At 36.4% G+C, this 27400-nt stretch overlaps 1 protein-coding gene across 1 annotated transcript; it reads right to left on the reverse strand.

The window, feature by feature from the left end:
• Positions 1-309: 309 nt before the first annotated feature.
• On the reverse strand, positions 310-27119 carry LOC115632913 (LIM/homeobox protein Awh). The gene is made up of 6 exons (XM_030530203.1): positions 27005-27119; positions 7233-7414; positions 3537-3754; positions 1597-1830; positions 1188-1313; positions 310-390 (listed from the first exon to the last, which is right to left on the reverse strand). The coding sequence occupies exons 1-6, from the start codon at positions 27008-27010 to the stop codon at positions 329-331; spliced, it is 828 nt and encodes a 275-aa protein (XP_030386063.1). The 5' UTR covers positions 27011-27119; the 3' UTR covers positions 310-328.
• Between the last annotated feature and the right edge of the window lie 281 nt (positions 27120-27400).

The following is a 27400-nucleotide window of genomic DNA, read 5'->3' on the forward strand; positions in this document are numbered from 1 at the left end:
GGGTCTGCAAACTGTGGTCTTGTGTGTTGTCTATATGTTGCTTCTTTTACGCATATATTGGTGTATACATAAGTATTCATTATTTGTTTAGTTATAGCATTTCATTTGAGCGCGGCCATTCGTTTTCTTGGCCCCTTCCGTTGCGGCGCTTTGCATAAAATTTTGACTAGGAGAGGACGTTCTGCTGTTTGCATTATGCTTTAGACGACAAGCAGTGTGCGTCCACTTTTCAGATGCGGTCCAGCAGTCGACAGCTGATCTCAAATCAGCCGTCTATATAGCCATGCCGCAGCATCTAGCGATGTGTGCGTGCAGGCGGCTGCTCTAGTCACACCTCACTGGGCATACAATGCACACTCGAGTCCTGTGACAACTCATCCATAGAGGATTCTGAAAGAAGACAACAAAAAAATCGAAATGTTTGAATATCTGTCCTGCAATATTTGCTGTATTTTCTAACATTTTTCAAATATTTTCAAGTACAATGCTTCGAATATAATCCATGCATAGTGCATTTGTGAAGAAATTGTCAATATATCAACTTAAATTGAAAATCTAAGACTATGACTATTTGTCCTGCTATATTTTTTGCAAATTTATACAAAAAATTAAAATTTCTTACGTATTTGCTTAAATTGAATATTTATGTACATGTAATGTAATATGCGAACATTTTTATATATATTGCTGAAAATCAAATCATAAATAAATATTAAAATTTGAAGTTGAACTATTTAAAATAAATAAATAAAATAAAATATAAATGTATGATAAATTTAAATGAATACAAAAAGTGGAAGAACATAAAAGTTTCAATGTTTGTCCTTCTATATTTTCTGCATCTTACTGATATTGTTATATATTCTTATGAAATGTTCTTCAATTTGAAGTATTGTAATACGTTTTTGTAAAATAATTGTGAAAATGAGTACCAAAAGCTAAAAAACTTCAAGTTTGAATGTCTGCCGCCTCACACAAAAAATGGAAAACTTATAATATTTTTTCTATTTTATTCAAAAATAAACATATATATTCATGTCCGATACAAATTTGGGTTATTGTAGGATGTATTTGTAAAAGAAAAGGGAAACATGCCATACAACAAATCGGAATTGGTTTATATATTTACAATTGCAAACACATTTCTAAAAATCTGTTAGATCATAGAAACTCGGTTAGGAACTCACCGTGCGCTGGGTAAAGACCCGCTTTATTGCCATTCATGTGCATGGGATTTTGTGCGTTATTCTGAAATGAATACGTTAACTGCAGGTTAATATGACGGGCAAATGAGCTTCCTTCCGGTTCGCGTACTGCAATCAGAAATCGGTTGTTTTGAAAAGAACAAAGAATAAATTTTTTGATTAGCAACAATGACAGGGACATTGAATTCTTTGTGTAAAGTAGACACCAACAGACAGAGACAAACAGTGAGTTGGACAAGTTAAACAACTTGACTGCCACTACTGCCAATATCTTTTGTCACAAAGTGCCTCAAATAAAGCTTATACTAGACCTATGTTAAGACTACAACAACTTGGCTAGTGGTATTCTACGCAGTTACGGGCATGCTGCATCTACTAATCCACTACTTACTTTTATTCTTACCAGCATGTATGTGTTTTTTCTGGCGCGCACGCGAATTCTGAAACCAAACTTGCGTTACGCGCTTGCTCAGACCCGTCACCGATGCAATGCGCTCCAAATCCTGACCATCCGGATTACTGTCAATCTGGAAGTTGGCCTGCAGCACTTGTAGTTGCTCCTCGGTGAAGGTGGTGCGCACGCGTTTCGTTTTACTCTTGTGATAACCATCACCATCACAGCCATCTGTAAATTATACGAGCAGTGGTAGAGTGTGTCAGAGATTTCTAGGATTGTGTAAAGTACAGTCAAGCCATGGCTATGTGAACCAACCCACAATATTTACAATATTTGTTTATTAAAATGTTCAATTTATTTAAGCTTCTTTAGTCGTCAAGTTGTATTAATTCGTCTAATTTTGTTGGCAATCACGTAAATCTAACACTTTCTTAACTACTTTTGGGAATAGAGATATGAATGTTGATTGCTTGAATAACTAATTAGCTTTCAAGTACATAATAATGCCTAAACTTGTGGTGACCCCAAGTTGCTTATGTTAATTTAAACTCAATGTTCTATATTCCTGAGATAGAAAGGGAACAATAAAAAATTCCTCTTAAGTTGCGGCCTTTTTAAATGTAAACAAATATTGTATATGCCTAAGGTAGCATCGAAAAGACAAGAATTATGAGTCATTGGCACTTTACTTTATTTCTTTTTAATAAACCAATGTTTTTTATTAACTTTCTTGATAAGTACTTATTTTTAATTGTCAATTAATTTTTAATAATCATATGAAATAGCTGACGACAGCATTGGGAGAATTTCCAACAGGAACTTAAAGAAACCCCAAAAAACTTATCGTCTATCGGATTAGTTCGATTAGTTTTCTTTTTAGTTTCGATTAGGCATTTCCAAAGTAAAACTGACAAAATATATTGTGATGAAACCTATATTAAAGAAGCTAATACTTTCCAAGAACAATTATGTAGTGTAAAAGGCAACGATATTTTCGATTTAACATAATTCAGGGTTTTCTTTACGATATCTTTTGATTTCGAATCGATTGCCTGTTCACAACTATAGGTTCTAATTATGTTGACTATAAGAATATCTCACTGTAGTTTCTTCATGCCTGCCTCACATTCTGCTGCTCTTAAGGCTAAAAGCATTTTGACAGTAGACCAAATTGAAAATGTCAAAAAGTGTTTATAGGCTGGCCGGTCCCCCAAGTCTTTTATTACGCGTATATTCTGTGTAAAAAAAAAACACGAGAGAAATAATAATGTTGGTGGTCTACTACGGCTATGGCACAAACTGAAAGCCATGACAAAACTTATGTGCAGTCACATGCGTTCTGCGGCTTAAAAATGTGAGGCTGTAAACAGCGCAGCACGACAGCAGCAACAACAGCAACAACAAGCGAGCATTTCTGGACCGTTTCTGGTCTTCACAGGCTTGTCACAGCAGCTCTGAGCACGTCGCATTGCCTGTCAACTGGCGTCAAGCCGCCGTCGACTCTCGAGCCCTCTGTGCATGTAGTTTATGTTTTGGCCAGACTTTTTATGCCTCAGTTATGACACGATTTCGTCAAGCGGTTACTGGCAGTTGGCGTCTGCTGGCTGCTGGCTGGCGACGACGACGGCAACAGAGACAGAGACGTGTCTAAAATACTAGAATCTGTGTTTTGTATACAATAGTATTTGAGATGTCAGCGACGTCATTCAAACGACATTGGCAGCCAAGTGGACCAGGTTGGTGCACACGAATACGAATATTGATGGTGCTACTGTGTCCGGCGCTAAGGCGTTCAATTGAAGCGTTCAAAATTGGCGACGTTCTGAACGTGCGTCTCATGCGTATCATGCTTGTTGTAGTTGTTGTTGTTGTTGCCACAGCCACTGCTGTTTTTTATGAGTGTGTGTATGTTTTCGGTTTATGCATACGCTTACCGTCACTTGATGTGGTGCCACCCTCGACCGTTTCGAGATAATGAGCCTTGCAGAGCACACGGTCATCCATGAGCGCAAACTGTTCGCCGGTGGATAGCTGGCGCCCGCACTGATCGCAGGCGAAGCAAGCCAAATGAAATACCAAATCGCGGGCACGTCGCACCCAATCGGAGGCGGAGATGCCGCGACAGCATTTCGAGCACTTGGCGCCAAAATTTCTGCAATGAGAAGTAAATACAAAATTAATTACAACAAAATTTAATGTACAGCAAGAATTGCCAATGTTGGCCATTTAGAAGCTACACTCTTTAGCCTTACAGAGGTTGGAAAAACCCCAGCCCAAAACCCAAACCCGAATTCCGAAAAAATAGTAGTTTCAGTTTTCAGTCCCAAAATGTTCAATTGTTGGAGAAACAATCGATCGAAAATTAGATAAGAATGAGCTAGATTAACAAGTTATAGAACACTATAGTAGACTAAACCGAATTGAAACATTTCGCATGTTCTTTGAGATTCTAAATCCTCTCCATATATCCGCAAACCATTGGTCGCGTTCAGCAGGTCGTAGCGATTTGCGATTTGTGATCGATCATTACTGATTTCACCTGCTGACCGCTGTGATTTATGATTCGGATAAGTAAAAATGCCAATCGAAATCATAAAACAAAAATCGGGGAAATATTATGATTACATGATTTAGATTTTTCGATTTCACTAGAAACAGTTGAAATGTTTTTGATTGAAAATTAGATTAGAATCCGCTATATTTCCTAACAAGTTACAGAACGAAGAACAATCCGGATTGTAACAGTTTGTATGTCACTAAGAAGTGATTTCTTTGAGAACCAAAATCTCTGCATAGAAATTTGGATTTAGTACAAAAAGGCTTTAAAAAGTAAATCTCCGAAATCGGTTTTCGCAGCAGCAAACCATTGTTAGTGGAAGTCTATCAGTGGCTTTTGGGTGAAGTAATTATTTTAAGCTGCGGAACTTGGCAAAATGGTCTGCAAATTATTTGCATGTCCGACCCAAGTTTGAGCATAAATTTCAAGACTTTCTTAATGTGAATCACAAGAGGTTTTTGTGCAAATTTTTTGTTTGTCCGACCCAAGCATTAGTTAACATTCCTGAATAAGAACGCCTCAATTAACTTTATAGTATACTGAGCATTGCTGAGCATTTTATTCAAAATATCCAGGATCTACTGTAGTCCAGTCCTTGTTCATTTCTCCATATAAGACAATGCGCGATTTGAGTGCGGCTTGGGCGCGACTTGGGCGCGTTTTGCCCGCTGCAGCGGAAGTTGTTGCAATCTGCTCGCTGCGTTTTTCCAAATGAGTTGGCAACTTTTGGCGGCTGTGTTTGTGTAAGCTTGGCCTATTGTTAGCTTTTAAGCTTATTTTTACAACACCAACTACATACAACAATGTGCGCCCAAGTGGACTCGACGTGGATGGAGATGACGATGACGACGACGACGACAACGACACATCGATTCGACGGATGATGACGCTGTGATGTCTCCATTGCAGCGCCCAATGCACACTTAAAATTCTTAACTTGAAAAATAAATATTTTTACAGCATCTCACGGCGCGTTTGTTTGTTTATTTTCATTTCGATGCCGTCGACACTGTTTTCCGCTATTGCCAGTTCGCTTTGGGTCGCCTCATACTCATACTTACTTATGTACGAGTATCTTTAAGATACTTTGCTTGCAACTTGCATATTTAGAGGCAGCCTGCACTGTCACATCTATGCATTTCCACTCTACGCTCAAGTTTTTCTCGATTTTGACCGTTACGACTGTGTTTGCCTTACGGATTAAGCTGCCTCGTTGTCGAATTGTTACAATTAACCTTACTTTTTATACGAGTACGATCAAGGCCCGAGGCGTCGAGCAGTCTGTTTGAGCGGGAAAGTAGTGTGGGAAAATATTTATGAAACACTTGTACACACACACACACGCACGTGCACAACCACAACCAGATGGAGGAAGTGGGAGAAATGTATGGACCAAACCCAAATGCTTTGAAACCTAAAGAAAACATTAAGCAGCAAAATGCAGCCAAAGAATGAAAAGTAGAGCGAACTAACCAGGCAAAGGGAAAAGCTAGGCATAACTAATGGAACTGCACACCCAAGTCAGCACTTTCCTTTGAAAGCAATCTCAACTGTATTTGCTTCCATAAAGATTGAAACAGATTTATAGGACTGTTTAAAACAGCGAGCAGATCGGAACAAGAAATGCAAGAGTGACGGAAATGAAATTTTGAAAACCTACTAAGTACTCTATTCCATCTAACATTGATTTGAAAAATATAGAGAAATTAGTTCCGTTTAATACTTTAAGGTCGAACTTTGTATTTTAGATTTGCGAGCGGCTTACAGCCCAGTAACTTGTTTTGTTCATTCCAATAAAATGTTAAAAGTAATTTACATGCCGCTTTATATTATAAGTAGGTATAGCTACCAGTTATGGCATAATATTATTTCAAATTTATGCATAGAGGCAAATAATAATCAATGCTTGAGAAAACAAAAACACACACAAATGCGCGTCAAAAACAGGCCATCAAAAACCAATAAAATTGCTGAGCAGTTACTAATTAGTGCATATGTACAGGGCTGTTGATATGTGATGCCACATTAAATACTTGTAATAAAAATAACAGAATTACAAATACCAAACAAAATATTTCAAAGTAGATTGTATAATAATTTAACATTGATTATAAAGATAACTTTTATATAATTCCCCCAAGAGTGTTTACCCAAATGCTGCTAGCAATTTCTTGTATTTTAAAATAAACTGCTTTTTCGCACGATTCAAAAAGCCCTTCAGTCAATTACGATAATGTCAGGTTAAAACCGATTGTAAAGCAGACACTGATAGTGGAAATAGAGACACATACTATATGAACATATAGGAATACAATTGAAATAAAACTATGGTTAGCTTCACAAATTTCTGAACATTATCTACAAAATAATCTTGAATGGTTTTTGAAAAAAAAGTTTAATTTCAACTTTAAGCTAGACGAGAAATTTTTTGGAATTAATTATGCCTCGAACACTTCTCGAGCAGTTCTGATTCGAACATTCAATTTTCTTACACTAAAGACTATATAATAATTGTTAAAGTCAGGAAGATTTCAAAATATTTGATCGCTTTCATTGCATTTATTTCCGAATCTTCCCGTTTCGTTTACCGTATTTATGAAAATATAGAAAAATCTACAAAATCGAACATAACAACGTACTAATGTCACTCGCTGAAAATGCTGGAATATTTGAAATACTTTTTGAAGTATTATTTCGAAAATGTAAAATAAATTTATTTAAGAAAAAGAATAAGAATAAAATATTTCCAGATATAAGCTCACAGAATGAATTTTGCGAGCGAGAAAAATCAGGATGAGAATTAAAAATATATACATGTTTTAAGTGCATATTTTTTATAGTATATAACACAATTTATTTAGCTAAAAGCGCAAATGAATTTCCTTAAGTTTATGTTGTTGAAGAAACGTAATAATAATCACTGAAAACAGTTGTTGTTTGAAATTATGTTTTTTTCTCCTGATTTTGCAATGCATTGGCTGTACCCGATTTGTCCGGTTTATTGAGGCTATACTCTTGTTGTTTGGATGCCATTTTATTTCCCTTTGAAAAACATTAAGTTTCAATTACTCACTTGCTGTAGTCGGCCTTGCAATAGACTTGCCGCTCTCTGATGAAGCAGGACTGTTGACGATCCAGCGGGCACATGCACATGCAACATCGCAGGCAGTGGGCGTGCCACGAGCAGCCGCCAACCTCGAGAAAAAATCGATCTGAGATTGGTTCGCCGCACGCTGCGCAGGAACGCAGCTCAGTCTGAAAGAGATACAAAAAAAAAGAAACACACACTTATAATATATGGGTTAACAAATTGCCAGCAACAGCGTTTTAAATGTGTTCTGCGAAACGAAATGCATATTTATGAAAATTTTTCACCCAAAAATCGTTATCTGATAGATAGCAGCTACGACGCTTTGATGCTATACGTTTTACGTACGTATGTTTACGTAGCCCACCAACCGGATTTTCTACTTGCGGTCAAGAGCTTTTGTTGGGCTTTCAATTTAAATCGCTCAATAAATCTACTAAATGTCGCTGCGGCTTCTGTTTTATTTTCGGATGAAACATTAAAATTATGTCCATTAAAATTCCGATACGAAAATCAGTCGATAGATGTTGGCAAATCTCCAGCCTATACTCTATAACTAAAGGGTAAAAGGGCTTGTAGTGTTGTTCAGCTGTTCATATTTAACGCACTTTATATCACAATAGAATCGGCTTATCAAAAATTTATCTAAAATATTTATTGAGAAAGCAATTCCACAACTCCCCAAGCATGTATGCTTTACGATTTATAAAATTTATTGTTGACAAAATAAAAAAAAACAATGATTTCTTTTTCCCCAACATATGTAACAAGCAAATGCAGTTTTTCTGTGGCTTATATGTCTGTCTGTCTATCTGTTCAATCGTTCGACTGTCTGAACGTCGGTATTTTGAAAAGCATTGGAGCTACAGCCAACAAAAATTGTATATATAGTATACATATTCTTTCAGTTTAGACAAATATTGAGCTTACAACTTGTCATGGCCTGGTTCACCCCCTTATTCATTTTATTAGTACATAGGGCATTCAATAGTCATAGTATTCAAAGGTGATTTGTTGTAATTGTGCCGAAATTCTAAACAAACTAAATTTCTTTTTTCCAACCTCTGCAACAAGGACATTTTTATTTCTCTACCTGTTCAATCGTTCGACTGTCTGAACGCCTGTATTTTGGAAAGCATTGCAGCTACAGTAAACAAAATTTATTTATTGCTTATTTGAGTTTAGACAAATATGGAGTTTACAATTATGTATAATTCAGGCTTCGTTCCATCCCTCTTATCCACTTTAATGGTGCATAGGGCATTCAATAGCCAGCCACTAGCGACTTACATTTTAAAGATGCTTTGTTGTTACTGTTCAGAAAATCGAAGCATAAATTTTGAAATTTTATGCTAATTGTTATTGTAGTGAATCTTGTTGTTGTTATTGCTAAGTCGCTCGACATTTTGGTTAGCTTTGAATGGCAATTTATGGTCAGCTCTTCGAGCATTCATGAATATTCAAAGCATGTCACTCTGTATTTCTTTGTCTCAGAGTGTTTCATAAAGTACAGCACAAAATTTATTTGAGTGTGTATGTGTGTGTTCGTAAGTGTATTTCAAATTGATTTTCAATGTTTTGAGCGCATTTCGCGTCAATTTTAACAATTATTTCAACAGCTTTAAATACATTTTAGCTCTTACATTATTTCGATTTATTGTTAATTATGTCGGCGCTATTAACAATTTTGTACATTAATTAATGGCTAGCATTTTGCATATTTTCCAATCGGTTGAAAAATAAAATATACAAACATACATACATATAATATATAAAAAACAAAGCGGAATTTTAAAAAATCGTCACACGTTGCTGCGGCTGTGGCTTCAAATTGTTTTTCCATTAATCAAAGTGAAAATAAATTTACCGTTTTTATAAATTAATTGCTACTAAATGAAATGTCTTGTATTGTTGATATTGCCGTCGTGGTTGTTTTGTGCTGCTGTGGATGAAACAATTGTACCCACAAATAAATTGCCACTTAACTTTTGCATGAACAACCAACGACAACAACAACAACAACAATACACAGCAACTTGTTATTAACTTGGCTGACAAATTTTTAAAGCAGCCGCCGTTTTAGCAACAACAAATAAAACGAACCGAAATAAATAAATACAAATGAAATGAAACCGAGACTTTTGAATACATATTTAAACAGAATACGGCCGTGTACGAACAGTTGGGCCGCTGAATTGACATTGCGGCAAAAGATCTAAGCGCCTGCAGAGTGGCAATTAATGCAACAATAACAAAAAAACCAAACATTTTTGTTCCAACAAGCAAGCAAGTGACGCATTAAATAAGGGAAAACCACCTCAGTCAATGGCAAAAATGTTTTAGTAAAGCCCTTAATCTTTAGGCCTAAAACACTGTAACAAACAGACGAAAAACAAATATAGCTGAGAAACTATAGCTGCGAAAACTGTTCCGCAATATGTTGAAATGTTGACCATACAAGGTCATAGTTCTGAACTAAATTCAGTTTCTCTGTTACAACAAATAAATACTTTGTTACTTGAACTATCTTATGTCAACGGACGCTCAGTTTATTTACTTTTTGCCTTCAACAATATTTTTCTCTCTCTAGCTTTATTTAAGATCTGTCCTAGGTAGGGACACTTATGATATTTTATGATAACTTTGCCAAAATTTTTAATCATGCTTCTGTCATGATGGATTAGAACCGAGTGCCTACTCAAGGAACTAACCCACATTATGGGATTCCTGCTAGTTCGTTGAGCTATCAATACTATAGTTTGAATTATCGCTGAAAGAGTTTCTTTAAATGTTTCATTTTCTTTGAAATGTATAAATACTAAATTCATGTTTTAATGTTGAAAGTACCTCAATCATTTACTTCCATTTTAAAATCAATAATCTATTTATTTCTTAATATTTGTAATCTAAAGGCAATGAAATAAGAACTAGCCATAAAATATTTATATAAGTTTTTGTATACCAAAGGAACTGTATACAACCGTTTCACGATTTTGATATTTGATAAATATTATCGTAGATCCATCCACTGTTCCACTGATATGGAAATCAGTGGAAATACTCACGTTTCTAAAACTATTTGTAACCCCTACTGCAACAGTCATTGAATGCTTCTAAGTAACTCAAAACAGCATTGTATGCTTAAACTTATTTCGAACAAAAGTTAATATCTCTAATCAATTAATTTAGATTTCAAATTATCCGAGCTCGTAGATGTTATGGATGGGTTCTCGGCAGCTTTTTTCATCTCATCATGTTAAACTTTATTATTTAATTTGATATTCTTTTACTTTAATGTTCAAGATAAGCCTTAAAAGTTTGTTTAACTGCGAGAATTAATTTGCGTTATTCTTTAATTTGTTCTTTGATTGTTTGGCAGTATTTCCCAACTCGACGACTAAATGTTGTTTTAGAAACACACATCTAAGATCGAACCATATATTTTTAAGTGTATTTCTGTTATAAGGGTGTACTTTTCAGAAATGCAGATATTCGCCTTTTTGGAAGTATTTCCACATTAAACTTAAATTCTCGCAACGAAAAATGTATATCTCTGCTCTAATTGAGGGTACAAGTATTTCGTCTAACTTCAGTTTTCTATTCCAAATAAATATTCCCTGGAAACAACATTGCCTTGATATGGAATCTACAAGATTGTAACAGCAAATTGGTTAATAACGCCATTTATAGCCCTGCCATTGGTCAGACCCTGTCTGTTTTAAAAGCACCCCTCAGACATGGCTGAAAATGCAAAACATGTCAAAATTATTTATGACAATTTGTTTTTGGGTGCACACAACAAATGTGCGTACATGGATGGCATGGGCCAGATAACACGCACACACACACACGCACATGTACGTGTATTTAAAGGATGACAGGATGCCAGAGTTTCGGGGCTGGTTGGCTGAGAAATTCCATTGAAATAAAAGCAGCGGCACACACTCGTAAAAACCAATATGGCCAGCATCGAGCAGAGCAACATGTAGTGTGTGTGCGTGTGTGTGAGTGTGCGTGTGTGTGTGTGTGTGCGTCTAACTACGCCACCATGGCGGCTAGCGGCTGCTCATTTTGCCATCGCGCGCTGGCTGCCATTTAACTTTTCAACTGACACGTTTAATCGCTGCGTCAGCTCCCTTCCCCCTCCCCTCCTCCTGACGCTCCTGCGCCTTGTACCAGCCCTCCTCGGCTGTGCTGTTCAACGAGCCTGCGCATTGCCAGCCTTCGCCTCCCTTTGCCTGCCTGGCTGGCTGGCTGGCTGGCTGGCTGCCTGGGTGCTTGCCTGCCTGTCACTTTCGTTTAACTTTTCACATTGCGCCAAAAAGTGGCTGTCGGGGTGTTTTTAGCAATTTGTTTTCCCGACACTGTCGCCTGCCCTCGGTTATGACACAAGGCCAGAGACAACGACTTGGCAGCCCATTGTTGTTGCTGCCGCTGCTGTTATTGTTGTTGTTGTTGTCATGTCTATGCCCACTTTTGAAAATATGTCAGTTGTCAACCGCACTCGGAATTTGGAGAGCATGTCATTTGGCTGTAATTCACGCGTGTTGTGTGTTGTGTGTTGCATAAATCTGCCTATGAGTTTATGATCATTTGTGCCCCTCAAGGGGCTGCTCAAGTGGGTCTAGCGAGAACTGTGCCGCTAACTGTCCAGCCATATAAACAGTTGTATGTGTGTGTGTGTGTGTTTGAGTGTGTTTAAGTGTGCGTATGCATTATATAAGCAGCTATCATCCTTTTTCAACTGTGCCTGCCTCGAATGCCAGCATAATAAAAATTCCACATTATAAACTTGCACCTTGCAACTTTTGCCAAAATGTCATAAATAACGCTGCTGGACGCTTATATTCTCGTATAAAATGAAAACAAAAGGTATGATAAAACTATAAAATGGCACCAACAACAACAACAAGAACAACAACAGCAACTATAACAAATGTAGGAGAGACGCTCAAGAGTATGCAATAAAATTTACAAGCTGCCATTTAATACTTGAATGGAACGCACAATTTTTTATTGGCACGCCACAAAAAAAAAAAAAAAAAAAAAAAAAAAACAGCAAGCAAAGTCAAGTGTGTTATACAAGTATGCATACATACACATATACTTGCGTATGTACACTTAGAAAAAGAAGTGCTTAGTCGTGAACCACAACAACAAACTGGCCAAAAATTGGTCGACAACAGCCAACACCGCAGAAAGCTGAAACATCTCTGGGACCTGCCGATTTATTTTTATTTTCTCTTCTCTATGTCAATTAAGAATTAAACTCCTCAATATGCTTGTAATAATTGTCTTCATCTTAGGCAACTTAGGAACCAATCTACCGTGTAAAAACAGAATTAGGTGTATTCTAAATATCAAAACATATTCCAAAATGTGGAAAAGATATGCACTGTTAGAAAAAAAAATCGAATACAATCCATAACCATGATTGGGTATTTTCAAAATTTTTTGCTTTCTCAACAACATTTTGCTGAAATATAGTTTTATTTCAATCTTAAAATACTTAACGTTGCCCAATTGTAGGCGATGAGTTGCCTCAACAAAAGTTTAGTTTCAACTCTTATTAATTAACTTCTATTTAATTTTGTTTTCAAATTTGTAAGCAAAAATTATTATGTTTCAATATTTATTTGATTTCACAAAAATATCAAATTGCGTTTAATTGTTATAAAACAAAACCTTAATGGTTTCTTAATTAATGACATAAATAAAACGATTCTAGTAATATTATTAAAGACATTTAGAAACTGACATCAGAAACTCAAGTCCAATTGAATTCTTCACTTCAAACGTGTCTATTTTAGCCAATTGACACCGTCTCCAATCAAATTGGAGCTGAATAGTCTCAGGCCATTTGAATGTCAACAACATTCAGTGCTGAATGGATTGAATCTTCAAAACGCTTCTACAGTAGCTGGTGGCCAAACAAAAGGTCCATAGCAAAGAACTGTATCATCTTCTATACGCCCAGAAGATCGATTACCAGTCCCCGAATGTTGACAATTTTCACGTCATTGCGCAAATTGAGCGATCGTTGTCAGTCATTCAGTCAGTCAGTCAATGGGAAGGAGAGGACGAGAAGCAAGCCCCGCAATCGAACGATCGATCGTTCGATTGATCTCTCAACAGCCGCACACACACACACAAATATGCACACACACACACGCAAACACACACAGACACACACACAATAAATCGAAACAAAAGCACTCGGCAGTCTAGGCTCTGACACTTTGGGTTGTGACTTGTCATCTTGTTGGGCTCTGACTACGAAATGTGACGCTTTTTTTATTAAGAGTTTTTTTTTTTGAGGGACAAATGCCCAGCAATCCAAATAAAGAAATCAACAAATGAAAACAGCGTGAGAATGCTGCGGGCATGACAAAGCCGCTTGATAACATACAAAATAAAAATAAAATAAAATAATAAAGAAACCCTCGGCCTGCACACAGTATTGTGGCTCTCAATAGTACAAGTATATATTATCTATATATCGCATATAGCGTAGCATAACGAAAGTCCAAAACATACGTGTAATAATAACAAAAAACACTTGACCACTTGTCGCTGCCCATTTTGAATTCATTTTTTTTCCACTTTTTTTCTGCGATATGTTTTTCTAAGGCCTTTTACGCTGTTAAGGCGCTTTAAAAATTGGCGGACGTAAAGTCAACAAATGAATTTAAGCGCCAGTTGACAATGAAGGCTACCCCCAAAAAAATAAGCCACATTTTTTTATTATTTTGTTTGCATTTATTTATTTTACAAAACATGAAATAAAAATTTGTTGCCGCTTTTCATTGGCCGCAATTTATTTAATAAAGCGTAAAGAATTTACAGCAGGCTCGTATTTTTGGGCATTTTTGAAGCACAACTTTCAAAAAAGGTGAAGCTGATCAGCGTTTTATTTTTATTTTTTGTCTTTATAGTAAATTAGTACAACAGCAGCTGCCACTAATCGTGGTGCGTGGGCCGATGTTTTAAATTTAAAATACCAATTTACACGTCGGCGTTTGTTTTGCGTAAATATCTGATTGTTATTTAATGAGCCGGCTGCCCCTTTTTATGAATGAAAGCGTAACTGCCCACGCAAACTCGAACTCGTTGAACTTTGCATATCCTCTATAAATTATCTGAACGCTCATTAATATTTCACGGCACCTTTGTCCGAAGCGTCTGTTAAACTGTTAACTCTTGCCCTGGCCATTAAAATTGATGTTGACCAGACTAGAGCAGAATGGGGATGGACGACGACGACAGAGCCTATGCGAAAGCTATTTTTGTTCGATATCATACGCATATATGCTTCCTTGAGTACAATAGTTGTGAGAAGTATTTTAACGAATAGCGAAATTTTACTTCCGTTTTTCTTTAGCTGTGCAGTTTCAATTCAAGGCAACAAATTATTATTATTGCTATTACTCGTAATTATTATTATTATTCTTTAGTTGTAGTGAAAATGTATAACCAGTCCATTAGCAAAGAACATCTAGACTGGCTTTTAAAGGTCACAATATGTTCATCTTCTCAGATAAACAAATATTTCTGAAGTTCCTGAGCGAGACTAGTGCTCATCGATTAGTGATTAGTAGTCAGCAGTTACCTGTTACATTTCTAATTTGTGGGAGGTTGCTTGAAGGCTGTATTTAAAAGGTAATGTGGAATCATTTTTAAAACTTTTTAGCATTTACGAAAGTTATTACAGTTAAATATTTAAGCAGTTAATCAACTTTTCTTGTGGTTCTTATAATAAACATATATAAACGGGATTTCATCTTCGTTTGATTATAATTTCGTAGACAGCACAGAAACTAGTATGTTTACATGATTCTCTCCATGCTGAGAGATCATCTTAAAATTTTAAAATTTGTTCTGAATTCTCCTTGATTCGATTACCCTCTAACCTGAAAATACTTTTGACTTAGCATCTTAATTTCAATAATCTTAAGTCATTTCTTCTATTAAAGGGTTAATCTTTGGCATGAATTTTATATCTAACTAAGCCGAATATGCTTTACTTTCATCAAAATTTTGTACAAGGTTGAGTCTTCCGTTGCAGTTCCATAACTGAAACTATATTTGGGGTCAACATATTTTTTTTAATAAAAGTTCTTGCTAAACGCGGCTGAGTGGGAGCTGCTTTAAAATAAATGTAGGCTGATTACAGATCAGGTTCAAAAATACTAAACTTTAATATACCTAAATAAATAATTATAAAGAATTAAACGAACCTTAAAACCGCACAACAGAAATTAAACTCTCGACTTTTTATTTGAGAATATTCGAGCCCTTCCCTTAACTTCAGCTCGATCTTAAAAATAAACTTGAAACACATTTTCAAGTGACTTTTATTTTATTGTTAGACATTCCGAGTTTTATTCTCTTGATTTTGTCAATAACTTTTTGCCATCTAGTGTGTGAGAATTGCAACGTGTCTGTATGTTTGTTGCTTCCTCTGCTTTTGTTGTTGTTGTTGTTGCTGCTGCTGCTGCTCTGACGGCTACGACTGCAGTGCAAACTTAATTACCACTTTATGTCAATGGCTCGGCCACAGCCCAACATGTTTTTGCTAAATTTATCAGTGTTATTAAATTTTATCACTGGCGACAAAATGTGCATATGCCATTCAATTTTCACAACATATTCACACATCACACGCACACCTGTACCCACACACACACACACACACACACACACACACACACTAACCCAGAGTTGTTCCTATATGTGTATCTATATAGATGCGAGAAAGAGGCACGTCCAGTTGCAGGCAAACAATCCTGTTGCGGCTTCGCAAAAGCGAACACGCGCTCGCGCTTTTTTGGCCCAAAGGCAAAAGGCAAATATTATGATGGCTGCGTCTAGTTTGGCTGGCAGACGGCTCAACTATGGGCAGGTTAACATATAGACATATAGACACACACACATATATATATATATATATATATATGTGTCGCGCATATAGACACGCACATGTTGGCGGATTAGGCAGCCAGAAAAGTAAGCAACGCCGCCGCCGTCGCCGCCACTTTGCTGTTGGCCTAACATTGGCGTAACATCGTAAAAATATTTTACGGCCAATGACTGAGCCTGCCAACGTTTTTATGACTGCAGGACTATAGCTTTGGGGTTCTGCAAACTGTTTTTCCACTCTTCATCACTCTTCATCTTTTTATTTTATTTTTTCCTGCTGCCCAGCTGCTGCCATCCTTTCTATACTTCTTGTTGTCAGTCTATAGTTTTTCCCTTCTTGTGTGCGTGTGTGTGCAGGAACCGCAATCTAAGCGTTAAGTAGTTGCAGCTTTTCGACTGACCATTCATTGCAGCACAAAAGTCATTTGCATTTTACGGCACATCAAATGCACCTCAGCGATTCAGAACTTTGACTCCGAGTCAAATATTTGACGCTGTCATATAAAGTCATTCATTTTATATGACACTTCAATAAATTCTCTGCGCTTTTGGCCCATGGCGTTATTTTTGGCATAATTTACAACAATAATTAAAAACAAAAATTGTCAAATAAACCAAAGAAACACAAAGGAGAATGCAAATAAAATAAATACGAGTATGTGTGCATGAACAGGGGATCCTCCATAAAACAGTTTTGTTCACATAAGTTAAGCTACGTTCACACATGTAGACTTTTCTTATAGTTCAATTAGGCCTTCAAAAGTAAATCGCAAGGCACTATGTTGGGGCAGAAAATTACATCAAACCTTAAAATTCTTTTTAGTTTAAATTGCCTGTTGTACAAAAATATTAAAGTATGATTAGACAGGGAAATAATTTTGCACGCAATTTTGTCAAATGTCATAAGGATTGTGAAAAGTAAAAAGAATTCTACACTCAAGTGTAACTTTTTGACACAATAAAGTACTCCGCCATTTACCTTTCAAACTACAAACGACATGTTTGTTTGCAAATTATTTGCATGTGTGAACTTAGTCTTAAATGTTCTTGTTATTTTATTTTAAGTCCTCATGAGTACGAAAATTAAATTCTCAATTAAAACCACCAGATATTTTCTTAAAATATTGCAAAACTTCAACCAATTAATATAAAGTTTTATAATCGACAGAGAAAAAATTCAACTTGAGTCACAAATTGAGGATATTGCTTGTTGAAAAAAACCATTAAAAATATAGATTGTTGAAAAACAGGTAAAAAGAAATTCAATTTGATGAGAAGTGGCCAATAAACTGGACAACAAGCAGTTAATGTATAAAACATGTTACGAATCATTCTATAGTTTTTATTAGTATCTACGGCATTTTAATAGAATAAAATTTATATCATTCATTTGAAGTAGAGCCAAATGGTTCCACGGAATTTTGAACGGCCTTTGAAAAAGAAAATTGCTTAAAAAATAGTTACAAGCCAGAAGAATGAATATCTTTAGTTTTGAAGACATTTGCAATGTTTGTTTGACAAATAAAGGTATATCGAATATTCACATGTCCGCTACTTTATATTTAAATCCAGCAGAGAAATATATAAATAAAAGCGACAAACGACAATATCTGTTGGTGATGACGATCGTGAAAATGACGATGACGATGACGACTACAGCGACGGCAACTTTTAATGGATATATTGTCCGACTGTGTTGACAAGTTATTACCCCAATGCCGCCACTGACGACGGCCAAGACGATGACATTTGTCCGGACTTAAAATGTCGCACTTTATTACACTCAAAAAAAAAAGTGAAGGAAAACAAAGACAACAAAAAAGCAAATTTAAAGCGACGATCAAGAAAACACAAAACTGATCTCAGGCCCAGAACAGCATCTCAAGCACATTTCTGTAAGCATATATACGAATCTATATATGTATATCTGTATGTGCGAGTTTTACAGCCGCTATAAGAGGTTGTTGTAGTTGCTGTTGTTGTTGTTGTTGTTGGCAAACATGGCTTTTGTGTGCGCTCCCAGTCGCAGAGATTTTATAGTCTCTGTTTTGGCCCCGGTCGTATATGAAATAAATTTTATTTTAATACTTTCTTCGTTTTAGTTTCTGTATATTTTATCGTTGCTATTGATATTGTAGTTGTTGTCGTTGTTGTTGTTGTTGTGGTTATTGGTGTTGTTGTATGCTGAAAGTGATTTGCATATTGCGGCTGTTATTGTTGCTGTTGTTCTCAACACGTTTTCCCACCAAGATTATCCAGCAATGGCGAGCACATTGATAGATCGTCGTCGATCGACGTCATCATCATTATCGTCGCATCATCATTATCATCATCAGGAGCTCTGCTGGCCTCTAATACCGTTTTCGTTTGGCTGCTCCAAAAATCGACTACCGAGGCCCATTTCCACAGCCATAAACATAAACAGGTGGCAATGTTCATTTGCATAGACAACGTTTCGATATTAAATTTCAAAGCATCGCCTTCGTCGCCGTCGTCGTCGTCGTCGTCGTCCACTTCTGTTGATCGCCGTTCAACGACATTCCGCATTCGTGGCTTCAGATCGACATAGGCTGGCACTTAAAACTGAATGATTTGGCTTTTGGAATTGCCTATGGAATCGCCAGCCGCCGCTTCAGTAGCCATAGTAGCTTAACATTTGAACTTGTTTTAGCCCAATTCGTATAGGTTTTGTTTGTTTTTGTTTTTTTTGTTTTTTTCTCAGTTTACTGGCGGCTGCCATAAAAGCGAGCTTATAAATTATTTGTGTGTGTTTACAATTGATAAGCCAGACGCAAGTTTTATGTTTATGTTTCACTTTGCAGACAAAGAGATCAATATACCTTGGCATGTTTTAATTTCCATAGAATGCCTCGCACACAAATTTAATAACGCCCTGTGCCTTTTCAATGTTGTTCAGTTGCCATTTTCGCTATTATTTATTATCTATTATAATTTGCATAAATTTAGCAAACTTCGCAGCACCACCAACAGTTGTGCAAACACTCTGGCTGTGGCAGTCAGGTCAGCAGCTGCTCTGCGCCGCTTTGGAGGCCATTCATAAGTTGTCGCAAGCGACTAAATAAGTTCGAGTGCTTAAGCTGGGTGCATTTTAAGAGAGTTTCAATTTTAAAAGAACGCAATCAGCTGTAAAACTCTTTGGGCTGCTCGAGCAATCAAGAGACCCTTCCTAACAAAATTTAGCAAAATCTACAAGTTCAATAAATACTATATGACAATTATAGTTGTTTTTGGAAACCTTTAGTAAATCTTGTAAAAAGGACAATAAATCGCCGTGAGTTTTTTTTTGTAAAAAGAATAACAAATATTTACACTTGTTAAATCAATCTTGTACAAAGTTTTATAAATTTTTGCTCTTTTGAGGAATTCTGAGTGGAATAAGAGCAACAGTTTTGGGTAGTTTTTGAGATGTTTTAGTACATTTTGCCCTAACAACAAAAGTTTAATAAAATTAAAAAAAAGACAAATATAAATTATCCCAAAAATAAGAATACTTTGACATCTAATCTGCTTTCTTTTCAAATTTTTCTTGCTCTTCTAAAGTAATCTAATTAGCTCCTGATTAGAGTTAAGTCTATTTAATTTGTTAGGTCTATAACATCTCTACCAATTAAAAAAATTATAACAAATTTTTAAACTAATTTTTAGATTTGTTTATAAATTAAAAATAACATAAAAATTTCAAAAAAAAAGCCCTGCAGTGCAAGTTAAATAGGAAACAAAATCATAAAATAGAGATAATCTTTTTTTTAAATCAGATTTCCCCCTAGATCTGCAAGATTTACATCAAAGCTTAACTGACGCATAATCCTCGACTAAACGACGAAACCCTCAAACAATGTTGTTCTTTTTATGAATTCTGTTTTTCTGCAACCTTTTCTCAATTCTCATTTATATCCAATTTTTTTTATTATACATATCGTAAGCGTGCGCATATTTCAAGCATTCATCATGCTCATAACTGAATGATGTTGTGAGTTGTCAACTGTAGTTGTTGTTGTTGTTGTAACTGTTGGAGTCGGGCTGGCTAAGTCTTTTGTCTTTTCGTCAACATGTCACAGCCACTAAACATCAATAAGCCGCAAAAGCTGAGGAGTTTGACGCCACAGATATTTGGGCTCGAGCTCGCATCTCTTGTGATATTCATTGTGCGAAGTTTTATTGAACATTGACTACAATTAATTAGTTAAATCTGCATTTTGCATAAATTAATAATACACACATAAATATACTATATTCATAATTTTGTTGGCTTTATTTTATTTTTTTTCTTTGCTTATCTATCTCTCTATTTGCCCATTTTCATATGACACACAAAAAGCGCCTCTTATTTTATGCAAATTCTTCTGTGTGTAGATATAGTGTGTGTGTGCGTTTATGTTTAAACAATAAATCACGTTTGAAGTTTTGTCTATGGCGCATGCGCAGAGTTTATATATTTTTTGCTGTTTCTTCTCTTTTATGGTGCTGGCTCTTAAGGTTTTTATACAAGTATTTGAATTGATTTAGAATTTAGCGGCTGTTTTGAAAAAGATTTTAGGCAAAGTTAAGGCAAACATTTTGAGTCTGGCTACCGTCTTGCGATTTACGAGCATACGCATATGGCCACTGGTAGCAGATCGAAAATGATAAGGCCAAGCGTTAGCTATCGGATTAGCCTATCGGACCAACAACAACAGCAGCAGAGAGTAGAGGAAATGTGAGGGTCTGTCAATTGCAATTGTTAAGCCATTAAATAACAATATTTTCACACAAGGAAAACGAACAACGAGTAAGGTAGAAGGAATTGCAGACAAACATTTTTTAAGCCAATGATGAAAGTTTGTGAATTTGTAAAATAAAATCGAATAGTTTGTCGTTACGGTTTGTTAGGCAGCCCGGAGTATAGGATGGGAGAGGATGGGACGTTGGGACATGCAGGCGCCGTGGGCAGTTTAGGGGCGGTTTTTATGGCAATGCGCACATATTTTCACATCTGACTTTTGTGGCATGCAACTTGCCATTGACATTTTGTTAAATTGTCAAGCAGGCAGACAGACAGACAGATAGAGGGTCGAGGGTCTGGCACACAATGCACACACACATACACACATAGATACCAAGTTACAATGATTTGTGGCATTTTACAATTTTATTTGCTGCTCGAATACAAAAACTCGAAAACGAGTCGAGTCGAGGAGAGGAGAGGAGAGTGTGTGCGCGCCCCTGTTCCATGCATCATTTGTAAGCCCACTAAACGCACTTTAAGGACTATTTTGTGGATGCGCCACACACTCACTCTCTCTCTACTATCCTGAGGTGGCACAAGCAAGGCGAACAATACAAAAACACAAAACTAAAGAACAAGATGACACTCGAAGCAAAAAGTCTATTGTGTGTGCTGCCGGTTTTTGGTTTTGCGGTGCCGGCTCTTTGGTCGTGGATCATGGGTTGCCGGCTGGCCAAATGCCAAATGCATTTCTTTTTCATTACACACATATACACATTTTTGGAAAATTTCACATTTACCTGCTAAAAACTGGTGACTGCTGTCGACCGCTGTGATTTTTACACATTTGCCCTACAGTGCTGTGGAGGGGGAACTCGAGAGATCTACAAATTGCAGGGCGCATGCGCAACTGATCGCTCTATGACTGACCAGCAGCCACTCGAGTGTGTGTGTGTGTTTGTGTGTTGTTATCTGAGGCCTTTGTCTCTGTGAAGTGGCCCTGGCATAAACAAAGGTGTGATATTTGTTTCTCTTTTGTGCCTGATCGCCTTTTGCTGGCAATTGGCTTAAGTCAAGATGCATTTTCGGCTTTAGAGATTTCCACAATTTGGTGTGCAGCGCATTGTCTCTGAGGCGTACACTTCTCGTCAGCATTGTCACGCCGTTGTCAATTAGCCGCTTTTGAACATTGCCTCTGTCTCCTCTGCACATTCTTCCTAGACTCTGCCTTCTTTTGCAATCCAATTATTAGCTATGAATGTGGGCAGCTGGTTGACAAAACTAGCCCTCGCCTAATGTCTGATGACCAGCCTTACTGGCACGCGTTGACCAGAACACAGCTGACTGGGACATGTATAAGGTTTACATTAAGGAGTAGGTTTAGAGTTACCCAGAGACAGCTGCTTATCTCAAATTTTCGAAACCACATACTTATGCTTATAGAATTAATAATGCTATAGGTTATGTGATTTACAAGACAATTAATCATTTAATAAGCACTCATCGACTTATTTCAATTACTGAACCCATAAAAGCACAAATTCAACAATATTTAGTGATTTCCAGTAAAGGATTTTAGAAAATTCTCAAAAACTTTATTAATTACAAAAAATTGATGCACTTACTACAGGTTCTTTTTGAATAGCCTTTGAAAATATTTGGTTATTGCTGCTTTTATGGGTACTGGTTTTTGAAATACTTAATACATTAAGGGAATGTAAATGCCAGCTGACAGATAAAAGAGTTTACACGAAGGCTTAACAAGCTTACAAGATTGCCAGAAAAAAGTGCCCACGTTTTCTAAAAGATTATAAACTCTTATAATGTATTATCAGCTCCAACAAAAGATAAATGTGATAATATAGTTATTGAACTTCATGATCATCTGACGATTCTATTTAATCAATAAATTTCTCTGAATTATTCTAACGTAGGATCAGTTGCTATATTGGATTTATTTAATAAGCCATCATAAGTCATTGAAGGTAATGTTAAGCTTAACATTAAAATTTATTGTAGAATTTGTAGATTTTCTTTTCCATTATATAATTACATTAAAATTTACACAAATCTTAATTACAACGTCTTTAATTTTGATGAAGCATTGAAACATTTTAAAGAACATAAATGCGCAGTATTTGTAAATCAAAATGCCTATAATTCAACATTCGTTTTATATATCTCTGATTATTGATACAATAGGTTTACTTTAAGTTTTCTTCAGCAGCTAAAACGGTAAGGTCTAGGAAACTGTTATTTGAACACAAGTTTCAGTGCTTGTATGAGAAATCTATAACCTTTAAACTTAATTCGTGTACGCTAAAAATAAGTAAACCTGAGACAATTTTTTTTTAAATTTCTTTGGGCCTTTTTGAAAAGATATGTTTTTGTAATTACTTTGCGTAAAGTATTTAAGTGTTCTTTGACAAATGTGACAAGTTAAAACACACCCATAAATGAAATGAGTCAATTAATCAGGAAAACGATATCAAGAACGGATTTGAATTCAATAGTTTCTCATACATTTCAATGGCAATCGTTTAAAAAACGACAAACGTATAGAAATTGTATCGAAAATATATTATTTATCGCCCAGTCTTTTGCTTTCATTGCCCTTTGTAACATATCTACGGTATTTTTCTGACGTTAAACGACATATTAGGTATATTTTCTATTATTTTTTTCTGAAATTAGAGCAAGGAGGAAACCTTTATCTGGCTGCATTGTGTGGCATTAATCGGTTTATCAAGACAAATTAACTTCTTGAGTAAACAAATTTTTGTTAAACTTTAAGACCAAGTTGTAGTTAATATTTAAGAAATTATAATAAAATTATGAGTAGAACTTTTAATGATTATTTGATTGTACAAATAGAAGGAACAATCAAATGTTCTCATTCGTAAAGCATTTATTATATTATAGTAGATATTGTCGAGATTAGTTCCTGCTATGCTTATGGCATTAAAATAGTTTTTTCCATGACCCTTTAGTTAGACAGTTCCATAAATTATGAAAATAAATTAAATTTAAAGTACAAATTTTCTCAAGTTCTTGTGCTTGTTGGAATCGCTGTTTCTTTTGATAAATAGCGTAACAGCCTCTACTAAGTTTATACACAAACCGTCCATTGAAACTAAGTTTGATCGGCCATATCCACCTACTAGCTAATTAGAAACATGCCGCTTGTTGTTCTTATGGGTGGGCGTTACGCCCATTTGCCATGGTTTTTATATTCGTTATTTTATTCAAACTCCTGGTGAATTATTAATTTGAAAACAAAACTGGAAAAAAAGGCAGAAGAGCCATTTGAAATTTGTTTATTGAAATATTTATGTATTTTAATAGTTGCTTTGCATGCATTTGACGTTTAAATGCTTAAATATTTATGCGTTTTTTGTTGCTTATATCCATTTCGCCCCCAAAAAGCAACATTTCTCGCATCTCTCTGATCGCTCGTTGAATATTCATAAGCTGGCTGCGCCTTGTGGCGTCATTCCGTTGGCTTTTGGGGATCAGCCACTGGGGCGGGTCAAGATCTATGATGTCAAATGCCTTTAAGCCAGACGTTGTTGTGTGTCTGTCTATTATTGTTGTTGTTGCTGTTGTTATTGTTCTTTGTTTGTGGCGGGGCTGCTGAGCCGAGAACCGCTGACATTTGATTTGAAGCTTTTCGGATCGTTGAGCGCCCCGTTGTGCCCATTGACAGTTATTAAAAGTCTACATTTTGGCCCATAATGTGCCGGGGAATATAATAATTTAGTAGTAGTAAGAATGGAACCGATAACCAAAAGAAGAACGTGTGCCCAGCTTTGGGATCCCATCGCTGGTCTGTGCGTGGGATTTCTAGGCCAATTTCAATTATAAACAAAACCCACCACAAGCATAATTCATAGTCCGAAAATCTGTATATTTATAACACGCGCTTCGGCCTTTTATGTGCGCCCAATAAGCGTCAGCACCTTGTCTAATTTGCTATGGTAATGACAAATTTGTTTATCGACCAGAGAGCTGTGCAAAATAAAGGAGAAGAGCATAAATCATATAAGTGCCCCCACAAAACAGACTAGTCATGGCTATCCAATGTTTAGCATTTAACATTTTTACAACAATGTATTGATGAGACGACTATGGCCGGCCGATCTCAAGATCTTTGTTGCATTCAAAAACAAACTGAAAAATCCTGTGGGTGGCAAAACTTGCGTCAGAGTTCACACAAAGCGCACAGCGGGCGGTACAAGCCAAATTTTTGGGCAAGGCATTCGACGTAAAAATCGATTAAACGCACGATGCAGATGGGGCCAGACCCCGAAACCGAGCCATGCCATTCAATCCAAACGTTTTCAATCTCTCTATAAGCGAGAAACGATGATTTGCTACGTCATCTGGCGTCGACGACACGAGCGACTGAGCCGCGATATAGAAATTAAAAAGGTTAACTAATGATAAACTTGGCTATCAATCGATTGCAAGGGGCAGGCACATCAACGGCATCCACACGCTGCCTCACTGCCTGCCGCCTGCTGCCTGTTTGCCTTTTAATATTCATAACTTAACGTGTGGGTCGCCCCCTTTCCCCCCATCTACCCTCGCATCTCCAATCCAGTCATCGCCATTTGCCGTTTCATGTGCGCCCCACGGTGAGATTTGTGTGCTTTTAATACTCACCGACTACGGCTTGACGCTGTGCAGCCCGTGGTCTGGTCTGTCAGTAAAATTGTTGCTGTTACGGTTGTTGTTATTATTATAACTGAACTGAACTGTTTTTTTTTTTTTTTCAAAACTCATCGTTTTCCAAAGTTATTAGTTCAGTTTTGTTAAACTGGTCAACTCTTGAGGGCCCCAACCAAACAAAATAGAGGAAACATACACATATACTTCTATACTGACATATATTTGTATGTAGTATGTCCCGCCGCCTGTTGCGCCAGCGAGTCCAAATGCCAAAATTGCTCAGCAGGCTTGACTCAGCAATGTGCTCCCTTGGAATCGTTTTGTAGGTCAGCCCATGTTTTCCAGATTACATGGGCAGCAATTAAAAAGGAAGGCAAACATGTGGAGCAAAAAATATGTGCGGGTGCGACAAAGGCTAGGCTCGAGAAAAAAACCCTAACGTATATCCTTAGACTGCAATATTTGTGCAGAGAAGCAAACAAGTCTCGACTATGCCAGGAAATAGATTAGGCAAGTTGTTGAGATCGCCATTTGTTTGTCCAAAATTTGTTATAGCTCGATAAATACCCGAAGAAGTGGTTAAACTTTGAACTACTAAAAAGGGAATAATCATACTTATTGATTGCTATATTTCGACTGATCCGTAAAACTTTGTATTTCTCAAATTTGACTTTCATGATTAAACGAATCCAATGCTACCATTAAATTTAATCATTTTCCTCCTTAGGACAGATCTTCAATAAACAATAAAGATTTATAAAAATAAATAAATTTGACTTTGAAAATTGTTGCTAATACTTAACGCATTTGATAATCCTATCTTTTGATTGATTTGTCGTCTCGGAGACCCAGAATCCACTGTATTTGATTATTTTAATTTTTGCTCTTTAATATGTGTATCACATCTGATTCCAAAAATTCCTTATATCTCATATATTTATTTTGTTTATTTACAGTTTATCCCAAAAATTCAAAATGAACCTCACCGATTGTACTTATAGTATGGGAAATGTTCTTAAATTATACTTTTAACTGGAATAGCGCAATTTTTAACTTGCATTTGCTGGCCATTGGTAAGTAGAAACCCGTCATAATTTGGTATTCCTTCTCTATAAGATATAAGTAATACATTGTTCAGCATCCCCAGCCCTTGACTGACAAAATGTTGAGAAAGGGAACAAAATATCGTGAGTCAATCTGTTAATAAAATTGTGTTTTTGAAAGCTGACAAACATATAAGCCCCTGGCGCTTGCCAATTCTCGTCGCTAATACTCATCTTGGTACATGGAGTTGCTTTGTACATTTTGATAAAGCTGTTTAGCCACTTTATAAATGATCTTGCTGGATACTGTTTTTTTTTTTTTTTGTTTTCAAATGCATTTTCGAAGCAACATTCTTTGCCTTCAAGTCGCAACTGAAATAAACAGATTCTGCGCTCACCTTCATTTTAATTGCCTCCACAATTTTGGCGGTTTTTAATCCAAGCCCTCGGAACAAAAGTTTATCTGGCCAGCTTGCACACTTAACGCTGGCGTTGCGGAGGCGGTGGGGGGCCAAAATGTTGTTGGTTGACAACCTAGTCAAACAGTTGCCGATTTCATGGAAACAACTATTGCATAAGGAAGCGCACACACAATCTTATTTTAAATTTTTGCAAGGGGTTTTGTTTTTACTTGTATTTATCTTTTTATTTAGAGCTGTCACAATTCGCAACACATTCCATTGATTAACATATGACTGGCAATGTTTTCGCACTTGAAATTGTCACACTCAGTGGTTTGCCGTCGCTAAAAACCCAGAGACGTTTTTTTATTTCGGAGCTATTGCTGAGAGAAT

Source organism: Scaptodrosophila lebanonensis, unplaced genomic scaffold, assembly GCF_003285725.1.
Source record: "Scaptodrosophila lebanonensis strain 11010-0011.00,11010-0021.00 unplaced genomic scaffold, SlebRS2 tig00001415-arrow-pilon, whole genome shotgun sequence".
In the NCBI taxonomy this organism is placed as follows: Eukaryota; Metazoa; Arthropoda; class Insecta; order Diptera; family Drosophilidae; genus Scaptodrosophila; species Scaptodrosophila lebanonensis.

Coding starts and splice junctions, on each gene's coding strand:
- LOC115632913 (XM_030530203.1), bottom strand. Junction 3,755..7,232: donor TGCAAGGCCGACTACAGCAA/GTGAGTAATTGA, acceptor TTCTCATTGCAG/AAATTTTGGCGCCAAGTGCT. Junction 1,831..3,536: donor TGGCACCACATCAAGTGACG/GTAAGCGTATGC, acceptor TATAATTTACAG/ATGGCTGTGATGGTGATGGT.